At 46.3% G+C, this 20671-nt stretch overlaps 2 protein-coding genes and 1 long non-coding RNA gene across 9 annotated transcripts in view; 2 read left to right on the forward strand and 1 right to left on the reverse strand.

The window, feature by feature from the left end:
- The window catches only part of LOC134206338 (diacylglycerol lipase-alpha), a 351723-nt gene that overhangs the window by 12380 nt on the left and 318672 nt on the right, over positions 1-20671 (reverse strand). For all 6 annotated transcript variants that reach the window (XM_062682038.1, XM_062682035.1, XM_062682037.1 and 3 more), the window contains one exon: positions 2506-2641. In XM_062682038.1, coding sequence (XP_062538022.1) covers positions 2506-2641 — 136 coding nt within the window. The remainder of the gene's footprint in view (positions 1-2505; positions 2642-20671) is intronic.
- On the forward strand, positions 190-1745 carry LOC134206340 (uncharacterized). Of its 2 annotated transcripts, none has more exons than XM_062682044.1 (2): positions 190-346; positions 405-1745. In XM_062682044.1, the coding sequence occupies exons 1-2, from the start codon at positions 344-346 to the stop codon at positions 1590-1592; spliced, it is 1191 nt and encodes a 396-aa protein (XP_062538028.1). In that variant the 5' UTR covers positions 190-343; the 3' UTR covers positions 1593-1745. The 2 variants fall into 2 exon arrangements, with proteins under 2 accessions (XP_062538028.1, XP_062538029.1); XM_062682045.1 differs by having other exon boundaries at positions 193-346; positions 408-1745.
- On the forward strand, positions 19710-20622 carry LOC134212393 (uncharacterized). The gene is made up of 3 exons (XR_009979264.1): positions 19710-19805; positions 20083-20222; positions 20284-20622. It is a non-coding gene; the product is annotated as an uncharacterized LOC134212393 (long non-coding RNA).

The following is a 20671-nucleotide window of genomic DNA, read 5'->3' on the forward strand; positions in this document are numbered from 1 at the left end:
AAATCATCTTTTTGCAACTTGTTGCACAAACTACTATTTTTTTGCTCGTGCTTTTAGTTTTTCAAACGTATCGATGTTTCAGAGCCGATATTTTTCATCGAACCTGAAAACTTGATTACAGTTTTGTTTTTTGGATTGCTATTACCATCGGCAAGCCCCTTGGTTAGCGCTTGACGTTTTGGACTTTTATTTTCGTTTTTGCCGCGGCGGCTCGTGAACCGCCGAACAGCTGATTGTTGTTATCAGGAGCGTGTTTGCATATCAAATCAACACGCATCAACCGTTTATATTCGTTGCTCGTTGATTCACCGAACAGATTTCTCCTGATACTTTGGAACACAAAATGGTAAGTATTAACAATTTCCAATACTGGAGCTTCCCAAAATTCATCTTAATGTTTTTAGCAGAATAAAAACGACGACAGCGATACCGACCACCACAAACAGGATGCTGTTTCCATTTTTAGCGGCTCGAGCGAATCCGATCGGAAGGGGAAAAGCTATGACTTTGGTTTCTCGCTGCCATCTCCCCAGCAACCCCAGCCAATGGACGTGGACACGTCCGGTGGTCCGATCCTAATGTCACCGTTGATTGCAACACCTCGTCCCAGCGATAAGAAACGGAAGCTCAACAGCGGCCGAAGCGCCAAGCTCAAAATAAGAAAGCTGGCCAAATGTGAGGAAGAATTCGATGGCGTGAGTAGTCGTTCTGGTCAAATTGGTATGATTCTGCGGAAAGTGTTCGGATTGAGGATGGTGATTTGTTACTCGTTAGTAGTTTTGGTGGCCGTTTCGGTAGCAATGATTAGACAGAAAGATCTCCGGGAGGAGTTCTTCAAACGCTACATGAAGCAGTACAATTCCCTACTGTATGGGGTTGAGGATTACTGCAGTCAGGAGTTTGATTTTACGGCGACCGCTGCCGCCCTTTCAGCTGGTATGGTGGGCCAATTGGAAGCAACTGGAAAACTGGTTGAAATGGTCAATCGACGACGGAATGAACGCTGCGTGTCGTTCGCACTTTTCGGATCCACTGGAGTGGGGAAGAGTCTGATGGCCAACATAATAGCGAACCAATTTCAGTGGCAATCGAACGTCCATCGATTCTTTTGGGATTCCACATTTACTCCTGAGAAACGGTTTGAGCGTTTCCAGTCGTTCCTCTATGGGATAAGGCACGGTCGAGACGTGGATTTACGATGTGGTCGGAATTTAATCATTGTGGATCATTTAGGTAGCGGAGACATGGATATGATTAACAAAATAGATGCCCGGTTACGATTTGTAGCGGACAAGGACGATGTGCATTTTCTGGTGGTGTACGCATTTCAAGGGTCATTGATAGATGATGATCCGGAAGCGATTAAGCGTCTGAACAGAAATATAGTACAGGTCTCCTTACGGTCGATGGATAAACATGATTTGATGCTATGTATCAAACTGGAATCAGCTGACCTTGAAGTGAATTTGGATGAGCGTCCTGAACTGTTGGAGGAATTGATTGGAAGTTTGGATGTGGAACGTTACGGTTGTAAAGCCGTGCGAGCCAAGCTCGCGCTATACTCTCATTTCTCGAAAGTTGATGAATCATGATCGCCTCTTACTGTGCGTGGGATGACTAAGACATACAAGTGCTGTGATTTTCTGTTTATTTAGAAGGCAAGCTGTGTTTAACAAAATAATCTTTACAAGAATAGACGAACTGAACATATAATAAAGCTACATAGATAATAAATATTACAATAATGAATATTTGATTATTAAAACGGTGACATTCATTTACAACTACATAAAATACAATTCCTAAATACATAGATTACAAGTTAGTCAAATTCAAGCGTTTCTCAGCCTGTTTGCTGGGCTTCACGATATCAAGCTTTTTTCAATCTGTTTTCGGAATATCTAAGCTCAGATCGGTTATCGGTTAATCCTTCAAATTAAGATACGATTTTACGGTTGACGTACAGTGTGGCTGTTTCTCATTTTTATTTAAAGTAAGATGATGGAACCATTAACTTCCGGTTGGTGTTGTTAATTTCCTGTTGATCTTTATTAGTTGCAGTTTTTCGTTCGACAATAATTTGCGATTGTCAAGTGAGTACTCTGCTCCAAAAACAGTTTCTCAGTTTCTACGAAATTATCTACAAACACTGTTCCTGTTACGACTTTGCATTCAAAGTAACGCGTATATAACATGAGCCTTAAATGTTAATTCTGCTACGTATTTAGTCCAGTAGATACAAACAAACGATCGTTGTATAAAGCGACCCACAGATTGAGAAACACTAATCCACTTATGTACCTATATTCTATATGCTACTAACATCTACCAAAAGCACAAAAAACGAACATCAAGCTCCATTTTGCACATCCATTCAACTACGGATCAAGCATCTAAGCATGGCGCGGTACTGTTGGCGTTGTCATCGATTTCGACCGTTGTGGAACTGGACAACGTCGATGGCGATGCCGGCGGCGATGGCGGTCGCGCCGGTGGCAGTCTTACCTTGTTCAGTGCAGCCAGCACCTTGTCCGGCATGTGGTCCTGCACCATCACCGGCGAGATGAGCACCTCGTCGAAGGCGGTGTTGTCGGCCCAGATGGCCTGGTAGACGGGTTCTCGTTTCTTCAGCATCTGTCTGCTTCTCGGGTGTCGATGGAATGGAAGAGAAAAAAAATGCAACGAGAAAAAGGCACGTCAATATGGTTATCTTGAATCTGGAAGATACAGTTGCTAAAGTTGTAGGTGGGAAGTACATTTGACTGGGGGTGAAATGTGGAGGACTGAGGCTCCAAATGGGGTTTCTTTCATAACTACTATCATCTACCGTATCTCTACCGAAAAAAATACAAGCCAAAGAATCAGCGCGCAGGTCGGAGGTTGATGGCGGTTGGGGTCAACTGATGATGGCAAGTGGGTAATCAAAGTAGGACTCTTGTCTACGTCTAACAGCATCTAACAAAGTGCACTGAAGGGCATCAAGCGACACAAAAAAAAGTTGGCTAACGAAGTAACTAATCTACATGGGAACTAAGCTAAAAAACACGAAGACGTTACATAAAAGCTTTTAAAAAATAGATCGCCGTAGATATATGTGTGTTCGTTAGGGAGAATGAATTTATCAGGTTGAATCTACACTTTGCGTTATTATTAAGCCTTTGTCAGAGTTATAGCGCTAGTTGCAGTAAACTTAAACTAAATGATTGAAATTTTGTTATAATTTAGTATAAGTTACTGCAACTAGCGCTTTAACAACGTTATTAGTGGAATTCAAACTATGAACAGTTAGGTAAAGTTGTAGACTAGGGTTGCTCAAAAACACTTTTTCAAGTTTTTTGATGGGCCGCCCTCTTATTCGGTTCTATTTGATGCCCTGATGCTCTGGGTAAAATTTCAGCCAAATCGGTCAACGTTTGGGCGGTGCTAAACTCGTTGGAAGGGGGCAGCAGGGACCATGTCCAAGGGCTTGACGACCCCTCCCCAGCTGTCTGTGAGTCAGGGAGAACTGCCTAGGGCGTGGTGGGATTTAGCAGTGGGCTCTGCTAAAATCCCTCCCAAAAAACCACAAGTGCCCGTAAGCAGACTCTATCAAAGCGACTGTGTGCCGCTTCAAAAGCACAAGCCCAGAGAGTGCCACTGGCACATCAGGGTTGATATCAGTAAGACCCTGATTATGGCATACTGGTTGCGTGTACTGGTTTCGTATTTGGATATTGTTATATTGTGAAGTGAGGGCTGGCAGTCTGACATTCTACTCTCTTAGTAGGGTCGGGTGACACTGACTCGAAACGGCGAGTGGGCTAATGGCTAGGCTGTCTTCCGTCCCATAAAACCGTGGCGGGCCTTGTAGCACGCTGCCCAATCCTGCCATCCAGTTTTGCCTACTGGGTGGGAGTAGGCTCAGATGCCCTTTCCTGACTTGCGCTGATCTGGCTCTGAACACGCAAGTGTCAACCCTTGCATGGCTCTCCCTGCTTGCCGCAAGGCAGGCATAGATAACCATGGGATCACTAAAGGCGACTACTCCAGTAGGATTCGGCGGCAGCCGCAAGGGGGACCCATAAGAAATGAGTACTGAACGAAACCTATCTTTGGAGTTGGAGGTGACGGACCCCTTTGCCAAAAGGGGCCTAGCGAGGTCCCCTATTAAAGAGGGGGCAAGTGGAGTGACGGCTGCTGCTATTGGCAGCACCGAAGAGTCTCCAGCGGTGGTGGGGAGTAGCCCTGCCTGCACGCCTGACGAGCCACTACCCGGGATACGGGTGGTGGCCGAGCAACTCGATGAGATCATCGAGTTCGTAAGCGGCAGGCAGAACACCAACAAGGAGCTCAAGCAGAGCCTGTTGGTGCTCCGGCGAGCTGTTCGTGTCGCAAGACAAGAACAGGTCGCTTACATCAGGCGTGTAGCGGAAGCAGAGAGGATAGCCAAAGGTACGCAGACCAAGACCTCCCCTAGCGGTGTTACTGCGGCGAAAGAGGCGACCGCCCTTACGGCCAGTGAGGGCAAGAAAACGCCAAGTAAGAAGCGACCCAAACGCGCTACCATTAAGGCGAAGCGTCGCCTGGATGGTGCACCGGAGCCTGAAGGGCGTATGCCCAAGAAGGCGAAAGGCACTAGACAGGCACAAGTTGCTGAGCCACAAGCTGGCCCCAGCCAGCCATCGGTACCCGCCGAAGGGGATGCGAATCCTTGGCAACTGGTCAGTAGGGGGCGGAAGTCGAACACCTCTCGTCACATGTAGAAAGTGAGAGACTGCGGCGAGGCCTTGTTGGTGTTATCCGACAAGGACAAATACGCCGATGTCCTTAAATCGATGCGAGCGGCCGATAGCCTATCGGCCCTGGGCCAGGACGTGCGCAGCGTTAGACGTACCAAGAACGGTGAAATGATCTTGGTACTGAAGCGTGGCGCGCAATCCAGCGGGGCGGCTTACAAAAAGCTTGCCCAGGAGGTCTTGGGTGACGGCGCTCAGGTTAGGTCGTTGGGTGCGGAAGTGACCCTCCAGTGTAAGCAGCTGGATGAGGTCACGACCGCGGAAGACGTCGTCTCTGCCGTCAAAGAGCAGTGCGGCACAGAGGTTGAGCGGTCCTCTGTACGTCTAAGAGGGGATTCTTTGGTACGCAGGTAGCCTATCTCAGACTACCGGTGGCTGACGCCAAAAGGTCATCGAGAAAAGAAGCTGAAGATCGGCTGGTCAGTATGCCCAGTAAGCGTGCTCCAGCCACCTTCAGTGGACAGGTGCTACTGGTGCCTTGAGTCCGGGCACAAGTCTTATGACTGCAAGGGCCCAGACCGAAGCAAGATGTGTCGTCGCTGCGGCGAGGAGGGACACAAAGCACAGGAATGCGACAAGGCACCCAGGTGCCTTATCTGCGCCAGTAAGAAGCAGGCCCGGAACCATGCTATGGGCGGGCCTGCGTGTCCCTTCGGAGAAGCCAATCGGAAAAGCCGTGCAAGTAACACAGCTGAATCTGAATCACTGTGCACCTGCCCAGCAGCTGCTGTGGCAGGCGGTCTCGGAGTCGAGGATCGATGTCGCCCTCCTGTCCGACCTGTACAACGTCCCTGCCGGCAACGGCAACTGGGTGGCGGACGGGTCTAGGTCGGCGGCAATTTGCACAACGGGCAGGTACCCTGTTCAAGAGGTTGTACACTCCTCCGCGGAGGGTGTCGCGATAGCCAAGATCAACGGGGTGTTCTATTGTAGCTGCTACGCCCCACCAAGGTGGCCAATGGAACAGTTCAACCAGATGATCGACAGGCTATCGGCCGACCTAGTAGGTCGGAGCCCGTTCGTTATAGCGGGAGACTTTAATGCTTGGGCAGTGGAATGGGGCAGCCGCTGCACCAATCAGAGGGGACAAGCGTTACTCGAGGCACTTGCAAAACTCGACGCAGTGCTTGTCAATGACGGAGCCAGTAGCACATTCCGTAGGAATGGGGTCGAGTCATGGATAGATGTAACGTTTGTCAGCCCTAGTCTGGTCTCGGACCTGGACTGGAGGGTAGACGAGGGCTACACCCATAGTGATCACCTAGCAATTCGCTAGGTGTGCAGCGTCCGAGGGCGGGTGATCCCTGTCAGGTCGACAGCGAAGTTTTCACCGCGGCCCTGGGACTGGAGGCCAACACCGACAGTCTAAGCGGGGATGCGCTGATAGCTGTCTTATCACGCGCGTGCGACGCTACTATGCCGAGGAAAGCCCTGCCAAGAAATGGCAGACGCCCGGTATACTGGTGGAGTGCCGAAATTGCAGCCCTACGATCAGCCTGCCTCAAGGCTAGACGTAGGACGCAACGAGCCCGCACCGAGGAGGAAAGAGCGGTCCGCCGGGAAGTGTTTCTGTTGCGAGACTGGCCCTTAACAAGGCCATCAAGAGCAGCAAGAGAGCGTGCTTCGACAACCTGTGCGAGGGTGCCAATGCGAATCCGTGGGTGACGCCTATAGGATCGTGATGGCCAAGACCAAAGGGGCTCTTCACCCCGAACGGTCACCGGACCGGTTGGCGAGGATTATCGAAGTATTTTTCCGTCCCGAGCCACAAGTCCCTGGCCTCCTCCTGCGCTGCAAGGCGCTGGGAGTGTGGCCGAAATGGTGGCTCCGGTGACGAACGAAGAGTTACTCGCAGTGGCTAACACCCTTGCGATGAACAAAGCTCCAGGCCCCGATGGAGTTCCAAACAGTGCACTTAAGGCAGCGATCATAGCGAACCCGAACATGTTCAGGCTAGCTATGCAGAGATGCCTGGATGAGTGTTGTTTCGAGAGATGGAAAAGGCAGAAGTTGGTACTGCTGCCGAAGGCCGGGAAGCCTCCGGGTGACCCATCGGCGTACAGACCAATTTGCCTGATCGACACGACGGGTAAACTGCTCGAGAGGATCATCCTCAACAGGCTCACCCCGTATGCAGAGGGTACGGATGGCCTGTCGAGTAACCAGTTTGGTTTTCGGAAGGGTAAGTCCACGGTGGACGCTATCAATTCAGTCCTCAAGACTGCAGAGGTAGCGATCCAACGGAAAAGGCGAGGAATTCGATACTGTGCGTTGGTGACACTGGACGTGAAGAACGCATTCAACAGCGCAAGCTGGGATGCCATCGCGCTCTCGTTACACCGGCTTAGCCTGCCGGTGGGACTGTACCGGATCTTGGAATGCTACTTCCAGAACCGTGTGTTGCTATACGAGACCGATGCCGGTCAGAAAAGTGTTCCTATTACCGCAGGAGTCCCGCAAGGGTCAATCCTGGGTCCGGTACTATGGAACCTGATGTATGACGGGTTCTGAAGCTAAAGTTCCCTCCTGGTGTGAAGATCGTCGGCTTTGCTGACGATGTAACCCTTAGAGGTCTACGGGAGTCAATCCCCGAAGTAGAGCTAACCGCAGAACACGCGATCAGCACTGTGGCGGACTGGATGAGTGCGAGAGGCCTTGAGCTCGCTCAACATAAGACGGAGGTGGTTATCGTCAGCAACCGTAAGTCGGCACAACATGCAGTTGTACACGTGGGAGACGTCGCGATCACTTCAAAGCGGAGTCTGAAGATTCTTGGGGTCATCATAGACGACAAGCTTACCTTCGGTAGCCATGTCGAATATGCGTGCAAGAAGGCTTCGACTGCTGTGGCGGCATTATCGAGGATGATGTCCAACAGCTCCAAGGTGTGCGCCAGTAGACGTAGGCTACTGGCAGGCGTTGCCGCATCTATTCTTAGGTACGGCGGCCCGTCCTGGGCAAAAGCACTGGGGTAACCAATTACCTGCAGAAACTGGAGAGCACCTAACGCTTGATGTGTCTCGGGGTGATATCGGCCTACCGCACGGTATCGCGCGACGCATCCTGCGTGATAGCGAGTATGATGCCAGTCGGGCTGGTCATCCGGGAAGACGAAGAGTGTTTTGACCTACGTGGCACCAGAGGAGCCCGCGAGCGTACCAGGGTGACTTCGGTTGCCAGATGGCAGCGCGAGTGGGATAACTCCTCGAAAGGTAGGTGGACCCACCGGCTGATTCCTAACATATCAAGCTGGGTGGGGAGACCCCATGGGGAGGTTCACTTCCATCTGACACAATTCCTGTCAGGCCATGGCTGTTTCCGACAGTACCACCACAGGTTTGGACACGCGGAGGTCCCCGTGTGCCCTGACTGCCCAGGTGTTGACGAAACTGCAGAGCACATACTGTTTGTATGTCCTCGTTTCGACGTCGAAAGAAGAGCAATGCTAGACGTTTGCGGCCGGGACACAACTCCGGATAATCTTATCCAAAGGATGTGTCAAGCGGTGGAGAAGTGGAACGCAGTCTCGACTGCAACCACTCAGATTGCCTGCAGCTTGCAGAGAATCTGGCGCGCCGAGCAACAATCGACAAGCATGACTAACTTATGATTGGTAAGTTAGAGCGAAAGTGCCGAACGCGAAGAAGTGTGTGAATGGTCTGCCCATGCAGAGGTGGCGCAGCGGGTGGCAACCGAGATCGTCACCTCGAAGCATGGCAGAAGGGTGAATGAATAGGTGTATGTATGGACTGCACACGCCGCGCTGGGAGTAGCGCAGGAATGTTGGTTCCTACGACTACTGATACCCCGTGGCGTGGCAGAGGAGTGTGGGGGAGCATCCAAGTCAGTCTCACATGGTACGAAAGGAATGAGTTGAGTCGTGTTGAGCTAGTCTCATATGGCATGAATGAGGTGAGTCAGACTCACATGGTATGTCAGAAGTGGGAACCTAAGCGAAGAGTCCCACAAGGGATGCCAGAGGGAGTGTTAGGTCGAATGACTGAGTAGTATGTGTCAGCGCGAACTGAATGAAAGAGGTGAGCAGTCTCACATGGTACGATAAAGGTGGGCATAGAATTAGTCCTGCACGGCATGAGATGGGTGGGCACAAAAGTTAGTCCTGCACGGCATGAGAAGGGTGGGCACACAAGTCAGACCCATAGGAGCGTTAATGTGTGTGCAAGCATGGAGCGTATGAGCATGAATCAAGGGTTTGGGTGGGCATACAAGTTAGACCCACATGGCATGAGAAGGGTGGGCACACAAGTTAGACCTGCACGGCATGACAGAGGTGCAACAGAGTATGTAGGGTGTGTTTGAGGGTGCGATAGAGCGAGCACCCAAGTCAGTCTCGCGTGGGACGAGTGCCTGTGTGAGCGATAATGAGCGAGTACGCTTAGTACTGCCGTCCCCCCAGAAGTAGTACTGCGAGGTAGTTCCTGGGGAAACGATGGTGGAGCCCAAGGGGGTTTAGTCGGTATTACCGGTATGGTCGAGTCCGACACTCCAGTACACTTCCGTGTGGTAGTTTGGCAACTACAATGCACGTGTACTGGGTTAGTGTGTAAATGCATTCTCCCTTGTAAAAAAAAAAAAAAAAAAAAAAAAAAAAAATAAAAAAAAAAAAAACTCGATGGAAGTTTATATGGAAAAATGTATGCAGAAACACCCCCAAAGACAGTGATTTGCAGTTGGACAACACAATTTACGATCAAGAACAATGATTCTCATTCAGCTCTTGTAGAATTAAATACAGAATGTTATGCTGAAAACCGCGAGAAGATTAGAGTTTATTAGGCAAAGATATTAGCATTTTACTAGAGTGTTGTAGGGGTGAATTTATTTCTTTTCAAAGGTAAAAGAAACGAAATTTGCTCAAATCCCACTTCAGAGAAATGCTAATAACTTAGCCGGGCAAACTCTAATCTTCTCGCGGTTTTCAGCATAACATTCTGTATTTAATTCTTCAGGATCTGAATGAGTATCATAGTTTTTCATCGTAAGTTATGCCGTCCAACTGCAATTCACTGTTTTGGGATGTTTCTGCATACATTTTTGCATATAAACTTCCAACGAGTTTAGCACCGCCCAAACGTTGACCGATTTGGCTGAAATTTTGTCCAGAGCATCAAGGCATCAAATAGAACCGAATAAGAGGGCGGCCCATCAAAAAATGAAAAAAAAGTTTTTTCCATACTAATTTGAGCCACCCTATTGTAGACACACTAGAAGTCCACCATACAACATATTTTTTAATTCAGCCAGCATTGGAATGAGTTATTTAGGGGGTTTGGTGTCAGGCCCTGCAAGCCAGCCTTTAAAAATCATAAGCAACGAACAATCAACAAGAGAGTACGGACCGGAACCATCGGCGAAGACCACAGGGTCGAAAAAGGACTATCGATTGCAAGCTCGGTTCATGGAACTGCAAATCTCTCAACTTCATCGGGAGCACACGCATACTCGCCGATGTGCTCAAGGACCGTGGATTCGGCATCGTAGCGCTGCAGGAGGTTTGTTGGAAGGGATCAATGCACAGTGGTCCAGGTAGCATACAAAGCGGTAATAAGTTGTTCAAGCCGAACATAGCAGAGATAGAAAAAAACTTTGTTCTACAAAGTTGCTCCTAACGATGAGGGGTTTTTTGAGGTTTTCATAAAAATTAGGGTGGGCCACATTTGAAAAAAATTAAATATAAAACTTTTTCATTTGCAGAGATACGGCTATACAATGTTCCGCGAAGTTATAGTTCAGCCAGATTCCAAGAATTTTGCTAAAAAATTATTTCTCTAGCTCTTAAATTGACTGATTTAGAGCAATTTTCCCAAGTTCACTTAGGGTGACCCTCAAAAACAGTTTTTTGCTCTAACTTTTTGTTTCAAATTTCTCAGCAATGTGATGTTCAGAGCACTTTTGTGCTTTGCAGGGCACAACTTTTCATGGACTTAGCGTTGCCATATCTCATGCGGATCAAAAGTTATTGAGGTTTTTCTTCGAAAAAAACGTTTTCTTCTAACGGCTGTATCTATGAATGGCGCAAACATTTTTTCAATCTGTTTTCTCGACCTTATTCTACTACTTTCAGGCTTCATTTCAGGGTGTTTAAATCGAGGGGATAATTGAAATTAACCCCATATTATTGCAATGAAAAATTACCGTTTTTTCCATTTTCAAGCACCAATTTGCGATTTTAAGTGTTTTGCTTCCATGACTTACTTTGTGATATGGCAAACGCCACACCATTTTGTTATAGAGCCTGAGCAGAAGCTAATATCTTAAAAAACAGCAGTTCTTATGAACTTGATATGAATAAGAGGTAACATGACAAAAAATAATAACAAAAATTAATATCCAAAATAAATACTTTAGGCATAACATTATCAGATATTTTAATACAAAACAAAAAATAATTATGTTTTGCCTTATAACAATATATGTTATGCTTTGAATAGTTTGTATATTACTTTTTGTTATTTCGTATCTTATACATGTCAGTAATTTTCGCTGAGACCGAGCCACTATTTGCACGAGGTCTTTGAAAATGCCCAAATTTATGTTCATTAGAATGCTTTCGGCGAGATTATTAGGGATCCGAGTTAAATTTTTAAGAAAGATGGACCCCTCGTTAGTTATGGACGAAATCACTTTTATGGACCCCTCGACTTTGTCAATTCTTGATTCACCAAAACTGTCATAACTCCAACATTTCTCAACCGATCTTATGGATCAGCATATCGTTGGAAAGAGGAAGAGTGTATCCTCAATTTGCAATAATAACAATGGGGCAGCCATATTGGATTTGGTATTGGATTAAAGTTTTGAGCCTTCCAAATAAATTACTGCTGTAGATATGCTCTTCATTTTCAAAATATATTTGGCGTAGAATAGTGTATGAAGTCAATGAACTGATGTCGTAGTCTCATATTGTTTGTATAAATAATGTTCTTTCCTCAGATGGGCCTTAAAAAATAGTTTGGTGAATCGTACATAACTTTTGATAGAAAAAACATACACCTGAGATTTTTGAACACAAAGCTCTATATAAGCTAAGATTTCCATCGATGTGGTGATATTCAAAATCGGTGATTGCAAATCTAGCGGAAAAATAGTTTAAAAAATAAATCCAAGATAGCAGCCAAATCAAATATGTCTGCCCCATTGTTATTATTGCAAATTGAGGATACACTCTTCTTCTTTCCAACGATATGCTGATCCATAAGATCGGTTGAGAAATGTTGGAGTTATGACAGTTTTGGTGAATCAAGAATTGACAAAAATCGAGGGGTCCATAAAAGTGATTTCGTCCATAACTAACGAGGGGTCCATCTTTCTGAAAAATTTAACTCGGATCCCTAATAAACTCGCCGAAAGCATTCTAATGAACATAAATTTGGGCATTTTCAAAGACCTCGTGCAAATAGTGGCTCGGTCTCAGCGAAAATTACTGACATGTATAAGATACGAAATAACAAAAAGTAATATACAAACTATTCAAAGCATAACATATGTTGTTATTACAATATCAAAGGCAAAACATAATTATTTTTTGTTTTGTATTAAAATATCTGATAATGTTATGCCTAAAGTATTTATTTTGGATATTAATTTTTGTTATTATTTTTGTCATGTTACCTCTTATTCATATCAAGTTCATAAGAACTGCTGTTTTTAAGATATTAGCTTCTGCTCAGGCTCTATAACAAAATTAGGTGGCGTTTGGCATACCACAAAAGTAAGTCATGGAAGCAAAACACTTAAAATAGCAAATTAGTGCTTGAAAATGGAAAAAACGGTAATTTTTCATTGCAATAATATGGGGTTATTTTCCCCTCGATTTAAACACCCTGAAATGAAGCCTGAAAGTAGTAGAATAGGGTCGAGAAAACAGATCGAAAAAATGTTTGCGCAATTCATAGATACAGCCGTTAGAAGACAACGTTTTTTTCGACGAAAAACCTCAATAACTTTTGATCCGCATGAGATATGGCAACGCTAAGTCCATGAAAAGTTGCGCCCTGCAAAGCACAAAAAGTGCTCTGAACATCACATTGCTGAGAAATTTGAAACAAAAAAGTTAGAGCAAAAAAACTGTTTTTTTGAGGGTCACCCTAAGTGAACTTGGGAAAATTGCTCTAAATCAGTCAATTTAAGAGCTAGAGAAATAATTTTTTTAGCAAAATTCTTGGAATCTGGCTGAAATATAACTTCGCGGAACATTGTATAGCCGTATCTCTGCAAATGAAAAAGTTTTATATTTAATTTTTTTCAAATGTGGCCCACCCTAATTTTTATGAAAACCTCAAAAAACCCCTCATCGTTAGGAGCAACTTTGTAGAACAAAGTTTTTTTCTATCTCTGCTATGTTCGGCTTGAACAACTTATTACCGCTTTGTATGCTACCTGGACCAATGTGCAATGGTGCGAACGTTTAGAGGTAATCATACCATCTACCAGAGCTGCGGCAACACACACGAGCTGGGAACAGCTTTCATAGTGATGGGCGATATGCAAAGGCGCGTGATCGGGTGGTGGCCGATCAATGAAAGAATGTGCAGGTTGAGGATCAAAGGCCGGTTCTACAACTTCAGCATAATCAACGTCCATAGCCCACACTCCGGAAGCACTGATGGTGATAAGGACGCATTCTACGCGCAGCTGGAACGTGAGTACGACAGCTGCCCAAGCCACGACGTCAAAATCATCATAGGAGATTTGAACGCTCAGGTTGGCCAAGAGGAGGAGTTTAGACCGACTATTGGAAAGTTCAGCGCTCACCGGCTGACGAACGAAAACGGCCTACGACTAATTGATTTCGCCGCCTCCAAGAATATGGCCATTCGCAGCACCTACTTCCAACACAGCCTCCCGTATCGGTACACCTGGAGATCACCTTTGCAGACAGAATCACAAATCGACCACGTTCTGATTGATGGACGGCACTTCTCCGACATTATCGACTTCAGGACATTTCGTGGCGCTAACATCGACTCTGACCACTATCTGGTGATGGTTAAACAGCGCCGAAAACTGTCCGTCATCAACAATGTTCGGTACCGACGACCGCCGCGGTACGACCTAGAGCGACTGAAGCAACTTGATGTCGCCACTGCATACGCGCAGCATCTCGAGGCAGCGTTGCCGGAAGAGGGTGAGCTCGATGGGGCCCCTCTTGAGGACTGCTGGAATACAGTCAAAGCAGCCATTAACGACGCAGCGGAGAACAACGTCGGGTATATGGGTCGAAGTCGACGGAACGATTGGTTCGACGAAGAGTGCAGACAGATCCTGGAGGAGAAGGACGCAGCGCGGGCGGTCGCGCTGCAGCAAGGTCTGCAGAACGTGGAACGTTATAGACGGAAGCGGAGACAGCAGACCCGCCTTTTTCAGGAGAAGAAACGCCGCCTGGAAGAAGCGGAGTGCGAGGAGATGGAACAGCTGTGCCGTTCTCAAGATACACGCAAATTCTATCAGAAGCTCAATGCATCCCGCAAAGGCTTCGTGCCGCGAGCCGAAATGTGCCGGGATAAGGATGGGAGCATCTTGACGGACGAACGTGTGGTGATCGAAAGGTGGAAGCAGCACTACAAGGAACATCTGAATGGCGCTGAGAGTACAGGCAGTGAAAGTCAAGGCAGCGGAGGAGATGACTACGTCAGTTCAGCGGACGATGGAAGCCAACCAGCCCCCACCTTGAGGGAAGTTAAGGATGCCATTCAACAGCTAAAGACCAATAAAGCAGCTGGTAAGGATGGTATCGGAGCTGAGCTCATCAAGATGGGCCCGGAAAAGCTGGCCACTTGCCTGCACGAACTGATAGTCAGAATCTGGGAAACCGAACAGCTACCGGAGGAGTGGAAGGAAGGGGTTATATGCCCCATCTACAAGAAAGGCGACAAACTGGAGTGTGAGAACTTTCGAGCGATCACCATCCTTAATGCCGCCTACAAAGTGATATCCCAGATCATCTTCCGTTGTCTGTCACCATTAGTGAACGAGTTCGTGGGAAGTTATCAAGCCGGCTTCGTTGACGGCCGCTCGACAACGGACCAGATCTTTACTGTACGGCAAATCCTTCAAAAATGCCGTGAATACCAGGTCCCAACGCACCATCTGTTCGTTGATTTCAAGGCGGCATACGACAGTATAGACCGCGTAGAGCTAAGGAAAATTATGGACGAGAACAGCTTTCCTGGGAAGCTTACCAGACTGATCAAAGCAACGGTGGATGGTGTGCAAAACTGTGTGAAGATTTCGGGCGAACACTCCAGTTCGTTCGAATCGCGCCGGGGACTAAGACAAGGTGATGGACTTTCGTGCCTGTTGTTCAACATTGCGCTAGAAGGTGTCATGCGGAGAGCCGGGTGTAACAGCCGGGGTACGATTTTCAACAGATCCAGTCAATTTATTTGCTTTGCGGATGACATGGACATTGTCGGCCGAACATTTGCAAAGGTGGCAGAACTGTACGCCTGAAACGTGAAGCAACAAAAGTTGGACTGGTGGTGAATTCGTCAAAGACAAAGTACAGGCTTGTGGGCGGAACAGAGCGCGACAGGGCCCGCCACGATAGACGGGGATACCTTCGAGGTGGTCGAGGAATTCGTCTACCTCGGATCCTTGCTAACGGCTGACAACAACGTTAGTCGTGAAATACGAAGGCGCATCATCTGTGGAAGTCGGGCCTACTACGGGCTCCAGAAGAAACTGCGGTCAAAAAAGATTCGCCATCGCACCAAATGTGTCATGTACAAGACGCTTATAAGACCGGTTGTCCTCTACGGACATGAAACATGGACAATGCTCGAAAAGGACTTGCAAGCACTCGGAGTATTCGAGAGACGGGTGCTTAGGACCATCTTTGGCGGTGTGTAGCGGCGAAGAATGAACCACGAGCTCGCCCAGCTCTACGGCGAACCCAGTATCCAGAAGGTAGCTAAAGCCGGAAGGGTACGATGGGCAGGGCATGTTGCAAGAATGCCGGACAGCAACCCTGCAAAGATGGTGTTCGCTTCCGATCCGGCAGGTACGAGACGGCGTGGAGCGCAGCGAGCTAGATGGGCAGACCAGGTGCAAAACGACTTGGCGAGCGTGGGGCGTATCCGAGGATGGAGAGATGCGGCCTCGAACCGTGTATTGTGGCGTCAAATTGTTGATTCAGTGTTATCTGTTTAGATGTAAACTAAATAAATGAATGAAATGAATGAGGTGTAAGGGTATCGCACATTTTTAAAGAGCATTTTTACTGTAAAGTTTTATCTAGCTCCTGTCGACAATATACATTTTCAGTCAAGTTTATATGTCAATTATTGCGGATCTTTTCAAAATTTTCCATTTTGCGGATTCCGTAAAGTTCTTCCACAGCTGTCAGCTGTCGCCAGCTTGAAAATCTTCGAAACACTGAAACAAAATCCAGATATTTGATGTTGTCATCGTAGAATGCCATGCAAACAATCTGAGTAAAAGTATGAAGTGACATTTTCGGTAGTTTTTAAGTTGAACCGTAAAAAGGAAAGTTATCTCTGGAACAGCAATATTTACATACAATTATGCAGTATTTATTCTCATTTCCTAGAAATCTATGAATCGAAATCATTGGATGGCGACCTACCCACAGCTGCAGCATACAGCTGATTTACATACGGATAAATTCTAGGTGGAATTTCTGAAGAAACGGCGGATAAATCTCTGGAGGAACTTCCGGAGGAGCTATCGGAGAAATTCCTGGAAAAACTTCCGGAGACCTTTGTAGAACTTGCGGAGGAATTTCTTTGTAGAATTTCCAGAGGAATTCCTGTCAGGAGCTCCAGAAGGAGTTCCTTTGAGAAACTTCCGGAGAATTTTTTTTAGAACTTCCGGAGGAATTCCCTTATAGAACTTCCAGAGGAATCCCTTTGAGGAACTTGCAGAGGAGTGCTTGGAGGAACTTATGAAAGAAATTCTTTAAGGAACACACAGAAAAATTTCTGGAGGAACTTCCGGAGAAATTCCTCTAGGAATTTCCGCTGGAATTCCTGGACGAACTTCCGGAGAAATTCCTGGAGGAACTTTCGTAGGAATACCTGGAGGAACTTCCGGAATAATTCCTGGAGGAACTTCCGGAAGAATTCCTGGAGGAATTTCCGGAGAAATTCCTCTAGGAACTTCCGCTGGAATTCCTGGAGGAACTTACGGAGAAATTTCTGGAGGAATTTTCAGAGGAATTCCTGGAAGAACTTTCGGAGGAATTCCTGGAGGAACTTCCGAAATAATTCCTGGTGGAACTTTCGAAATAATTTCTGGAGGAACTTCCGGAAGAATTCCTGGAGGAACTTCTGGATGAATTCCTGGAGGTACTTCCGGAAGAATCCCTGGAGGAACTTCCAGAGGAATTCGTGGAGGAACTTCCAGAGGAATTCCTGAAGGAACTTTCGGAGGAATTCCTGGAGGAATTTCCAGAGGAGTTCTTGGAGGAACTTCCAGAAAAGTTCTTGGAGGAACTTCCAGAGGAATTCCTGGAGAAACTTCCGGAGGAATTCCTGGAGGAACTTCCGGAGGAATTTCTGGAGGAACTTCCGGAGGAATTCCTGGAGGAATTTCCGGAAGAATTTCTGGAGGAACTTCCAAAGGAATTCCTGGAGGAATTTCCGGACCTGGAGGAACTTCCGGAAAAATTCCTCTAGGAATTTCTGCTGGAATTCCTGGAGGAATTTCCGGAGAAATTTCTTTAGGAATTTTCGGAGGAATTCCTGGAAGAACTTTCGGAGGAACTTCCGAAATAATTCCTGGAGGAACTTCCGGAAGAATTCCTGGAGGAACTTCCGGAAGAATCCCTGGAGGAACTTCCAGAGGAGTTCTTGGAGGAACTTCCAGAGAAGTTCTTGGAGGAACTTCCAAAAGAATTCCTGGAGAAACTTCCGGAGGAATTCCTGGAGGAACTTCCGAAGGAATTCCTGTAGGAACTTCCGGAGGAATTTCTGGAGGAACTTCCGAAATAATTCCTGGTGGAACTTCCGGAAGAATTTCTGGAGGAACTTCCAAAGGAATTCCTAAAGGAACTTTCAGAGGAATTCCTGGAGTAACTTCCAGAGGAGTTCTTGGAGGAATTTCCGGAGGAATTCCCAGAGGAACTTCCGGAGGAATTCCAGGAGGAATTCCTGGAGGAACTTCCGGAGGAGTTCCAGAGGAACTTCCGGAGGAGTTCCTGGAGGAACTTCCGGAGGAGTTCCTGGAGGAACTTCCGGAGGAGTTCCTGGAGGAACTTCCGGAGGAGTTCCTGGAGAAACTTCCGGAGGAATTCCTGGAGGAACTTCCGAAGGAATTCCTGGAGGAACTTCCGGAGGAATTCCTGGAAGAACTTCCGGAGGAATTCCTGGAGGAACTTCCGGAAGAGTTCCTGGAGGAACTTCCGGAGGAATTCCTGGAGGAACTTCCGGAGGAATTCCTGGAGGAACTTCCGGAGGAATTCCTGGAGGAACTTCCGGAGGAATTTCTGGAGGAACTTCCGGAGGAATTTCTGGAGGAACTTTCGGAGGAATTCCTGGAGGAACTTCCGGAGGGATTCCTGGAAGAAATTTCGGAGGAACTTCCGGAGGAATCTCTGGAGAAACTCCTGGAAGAACATCCAGAGGAACTTCCGAAGAAATTCCTGCAGAAACTTTCGGAGCAACTTCCGAAGGAACTCCTCAAGGTACTTCCGGAGGAATTTCTGGAGGAACTTTCGGAGGAATTCCTGAAGGAACTTTGGGAGGAGTTCCTGGAGGAACTTCCGGAGGAAATTTCGAAGGAATTCAGGACCAACCTCTCGGAGGGATTCTTGGAATGGTTTCCTTCCGTTGTTATTGAAAGTTTCCGATTTCCGGCCTCTACTCATTGATTCCATTCTGCAAAACGTTCATCAACACATCCAGAAATTATTTCAAGTGTTTTCTATTAAAAAAGACTTTTCAGCTGGGTACCGCGTTAATTTGAAAATCTGTGTAAATATTGTCTGTTTCCTTGGTAACAAAACGCGCCGACCATTTTTTAGGCACTATCAAAACCGTCGCCAACATCTTTATTCTAAAATTATATTAGTTTTATTAGAAAATAATGTCAATCTGCTTCAAACAGGGCTCAATTTTGGGAAATAATGTGATTATTGAGTATATAAAATTTTGTTCACAGTTGATTTGACAGATCTTATGGCCATTTCTGCTGGCGACGATTTTGGCGTCAATTTGTTTTGCGACGATTTCAAATCGTCGCGGCCGATAAGGTGGGAAATTGATAATAAAACTTCGGAAAAACCGTCTAAAAAAGACAACGGCCATTTCTTGCCCACATCTGGTAAAGCTGTTGCTAAAACCTCGAAATAATTAATTTTTCAACATCATCCTATTTAGTCAAACAGCAACCGCGAGCGGTCAATCATGCTCATGCTCATCATCCTATTTAGTCAAACAGTATGATGTTCAACGATTCAACTTTTCCGCTAAGTTTTCTTTGAGTTAATTACGAACTTGAACAAAGAACCGTCGAGTGCATTCATTTGGTCACTGGTCTAGTTTTTCTCTTTTCTTAATATCTGTGTGAGTCAGCGGCACTCAATTCAATTCACGAGTCGTGCAACATCCCGCATGGAAGGATGTCTAAAAGCGAACAGGAATCTACCTCGAAAAGACGCAAACCACCTTAGTCAAGATTCATTTATACTCGGGCCCGTATAATGGTACATTCGGCTATTTACAATTGTGTGTGTATCTACCGGTGCACTCGTCGATCAAATGCCACGCGCCATGGTTTTTCACTTTTATCATTCGCTTCGCACGCGCACCGTACATCTTCGAGCATTTTTGGAAGTTTTCCATTTTGTTTTTTGTTTGACAAATACGTATTTCGACCTCAACAGTAAGGCCGTCTTCAGTGTCTCGTACTTGACTCGAATTGAACTAATTTTCTTCTTTATCTTAATTTGCAGCCGATCTTCGTTGTGATGAACCAGGGCAAGGGAAGCAAAACCCTTGGGACGATACTTAAGATACGCATTTGGACGCTACGCCAGCACATTACAGTGTAATTCCTTAAAAGATCTTTTTACGCCAATTACGAAATTCCTTTTAAAATTCAGAAGAGGTTTCTTCCGGAATCCAGTAGTGATTCCTGCTGGAATCCAGTTGGAACTGTAGGTGTAACTGGAGTTCCGGTTTAGGAAGACCTCGGGCTAATATATTTTGTTAGTCAATGTACGTAGCCCTAAGACATTGCATGTACGCGTAACAGAAAATTTCTTTTCAAAAAGCAAAACAAATTATGGCAATTCGTTGATTTAACTTTTCGTTTTTATTTGTAGATCCAGAAAACCCGGAAGTGGGTAAACCCGAAACGGTGGTAAAGCTGCTGAACCTGGGATCGGTCGTTTTGTTCAGTAGGTTTAAAAGAACCGACCATTGCGTGCCCGTGCAAATCTATGGCAGAAGAACCGGTTCGATGGTATTTCTTGTGCTTTCGTTGCTTAGGTGTTGTAATTAATCTTTTGCTTCGTTTGTATTAGGTACTTTTCGACGACAGAGCTCTGCCGATCCATGATAGACGGACACTTTGTTTTGACAGAATGTCTCTTTCGGAAACGAGTAAACAGAGCAATCACAAGCCCTCCTTTTCCGTGCACCAACCGTGCCCCACTAGGAATCACAATTCGTTTGATTGGCCTGATTTCTTCGAGGATAACGATCGATCACCATGCTTACAAAGCAGTCGGATCTGCGGCCACTCTATCCCAGCAGATCCACGTATATTTCTCGGAATAGCCTTGTCCTTAAAGCGGGCAATTCATAAAATGTTTATGTAGTATAAATTACGATTATAAAACATAAAAATATGTGTATTTAAATTTCAGAAAGTTCTTTCTTAGATTATAATGTAAACAAGCCGAAAATAAC

Source organism: Armigeres subalbatus, chromosome 1 (assembly GCF_024139115.2).
Source record: "Armigeres subalbatus isolate Guangzhou_Male chromosome 1, GZ_Asu_2, whole genome shotgun sequence".
Lineage (NCBI taxonomy): Eukaryota > Metazoa > Arthropoda > Insecta > Diptera > Culicidae > Armigeres > Armigeres subalbatus.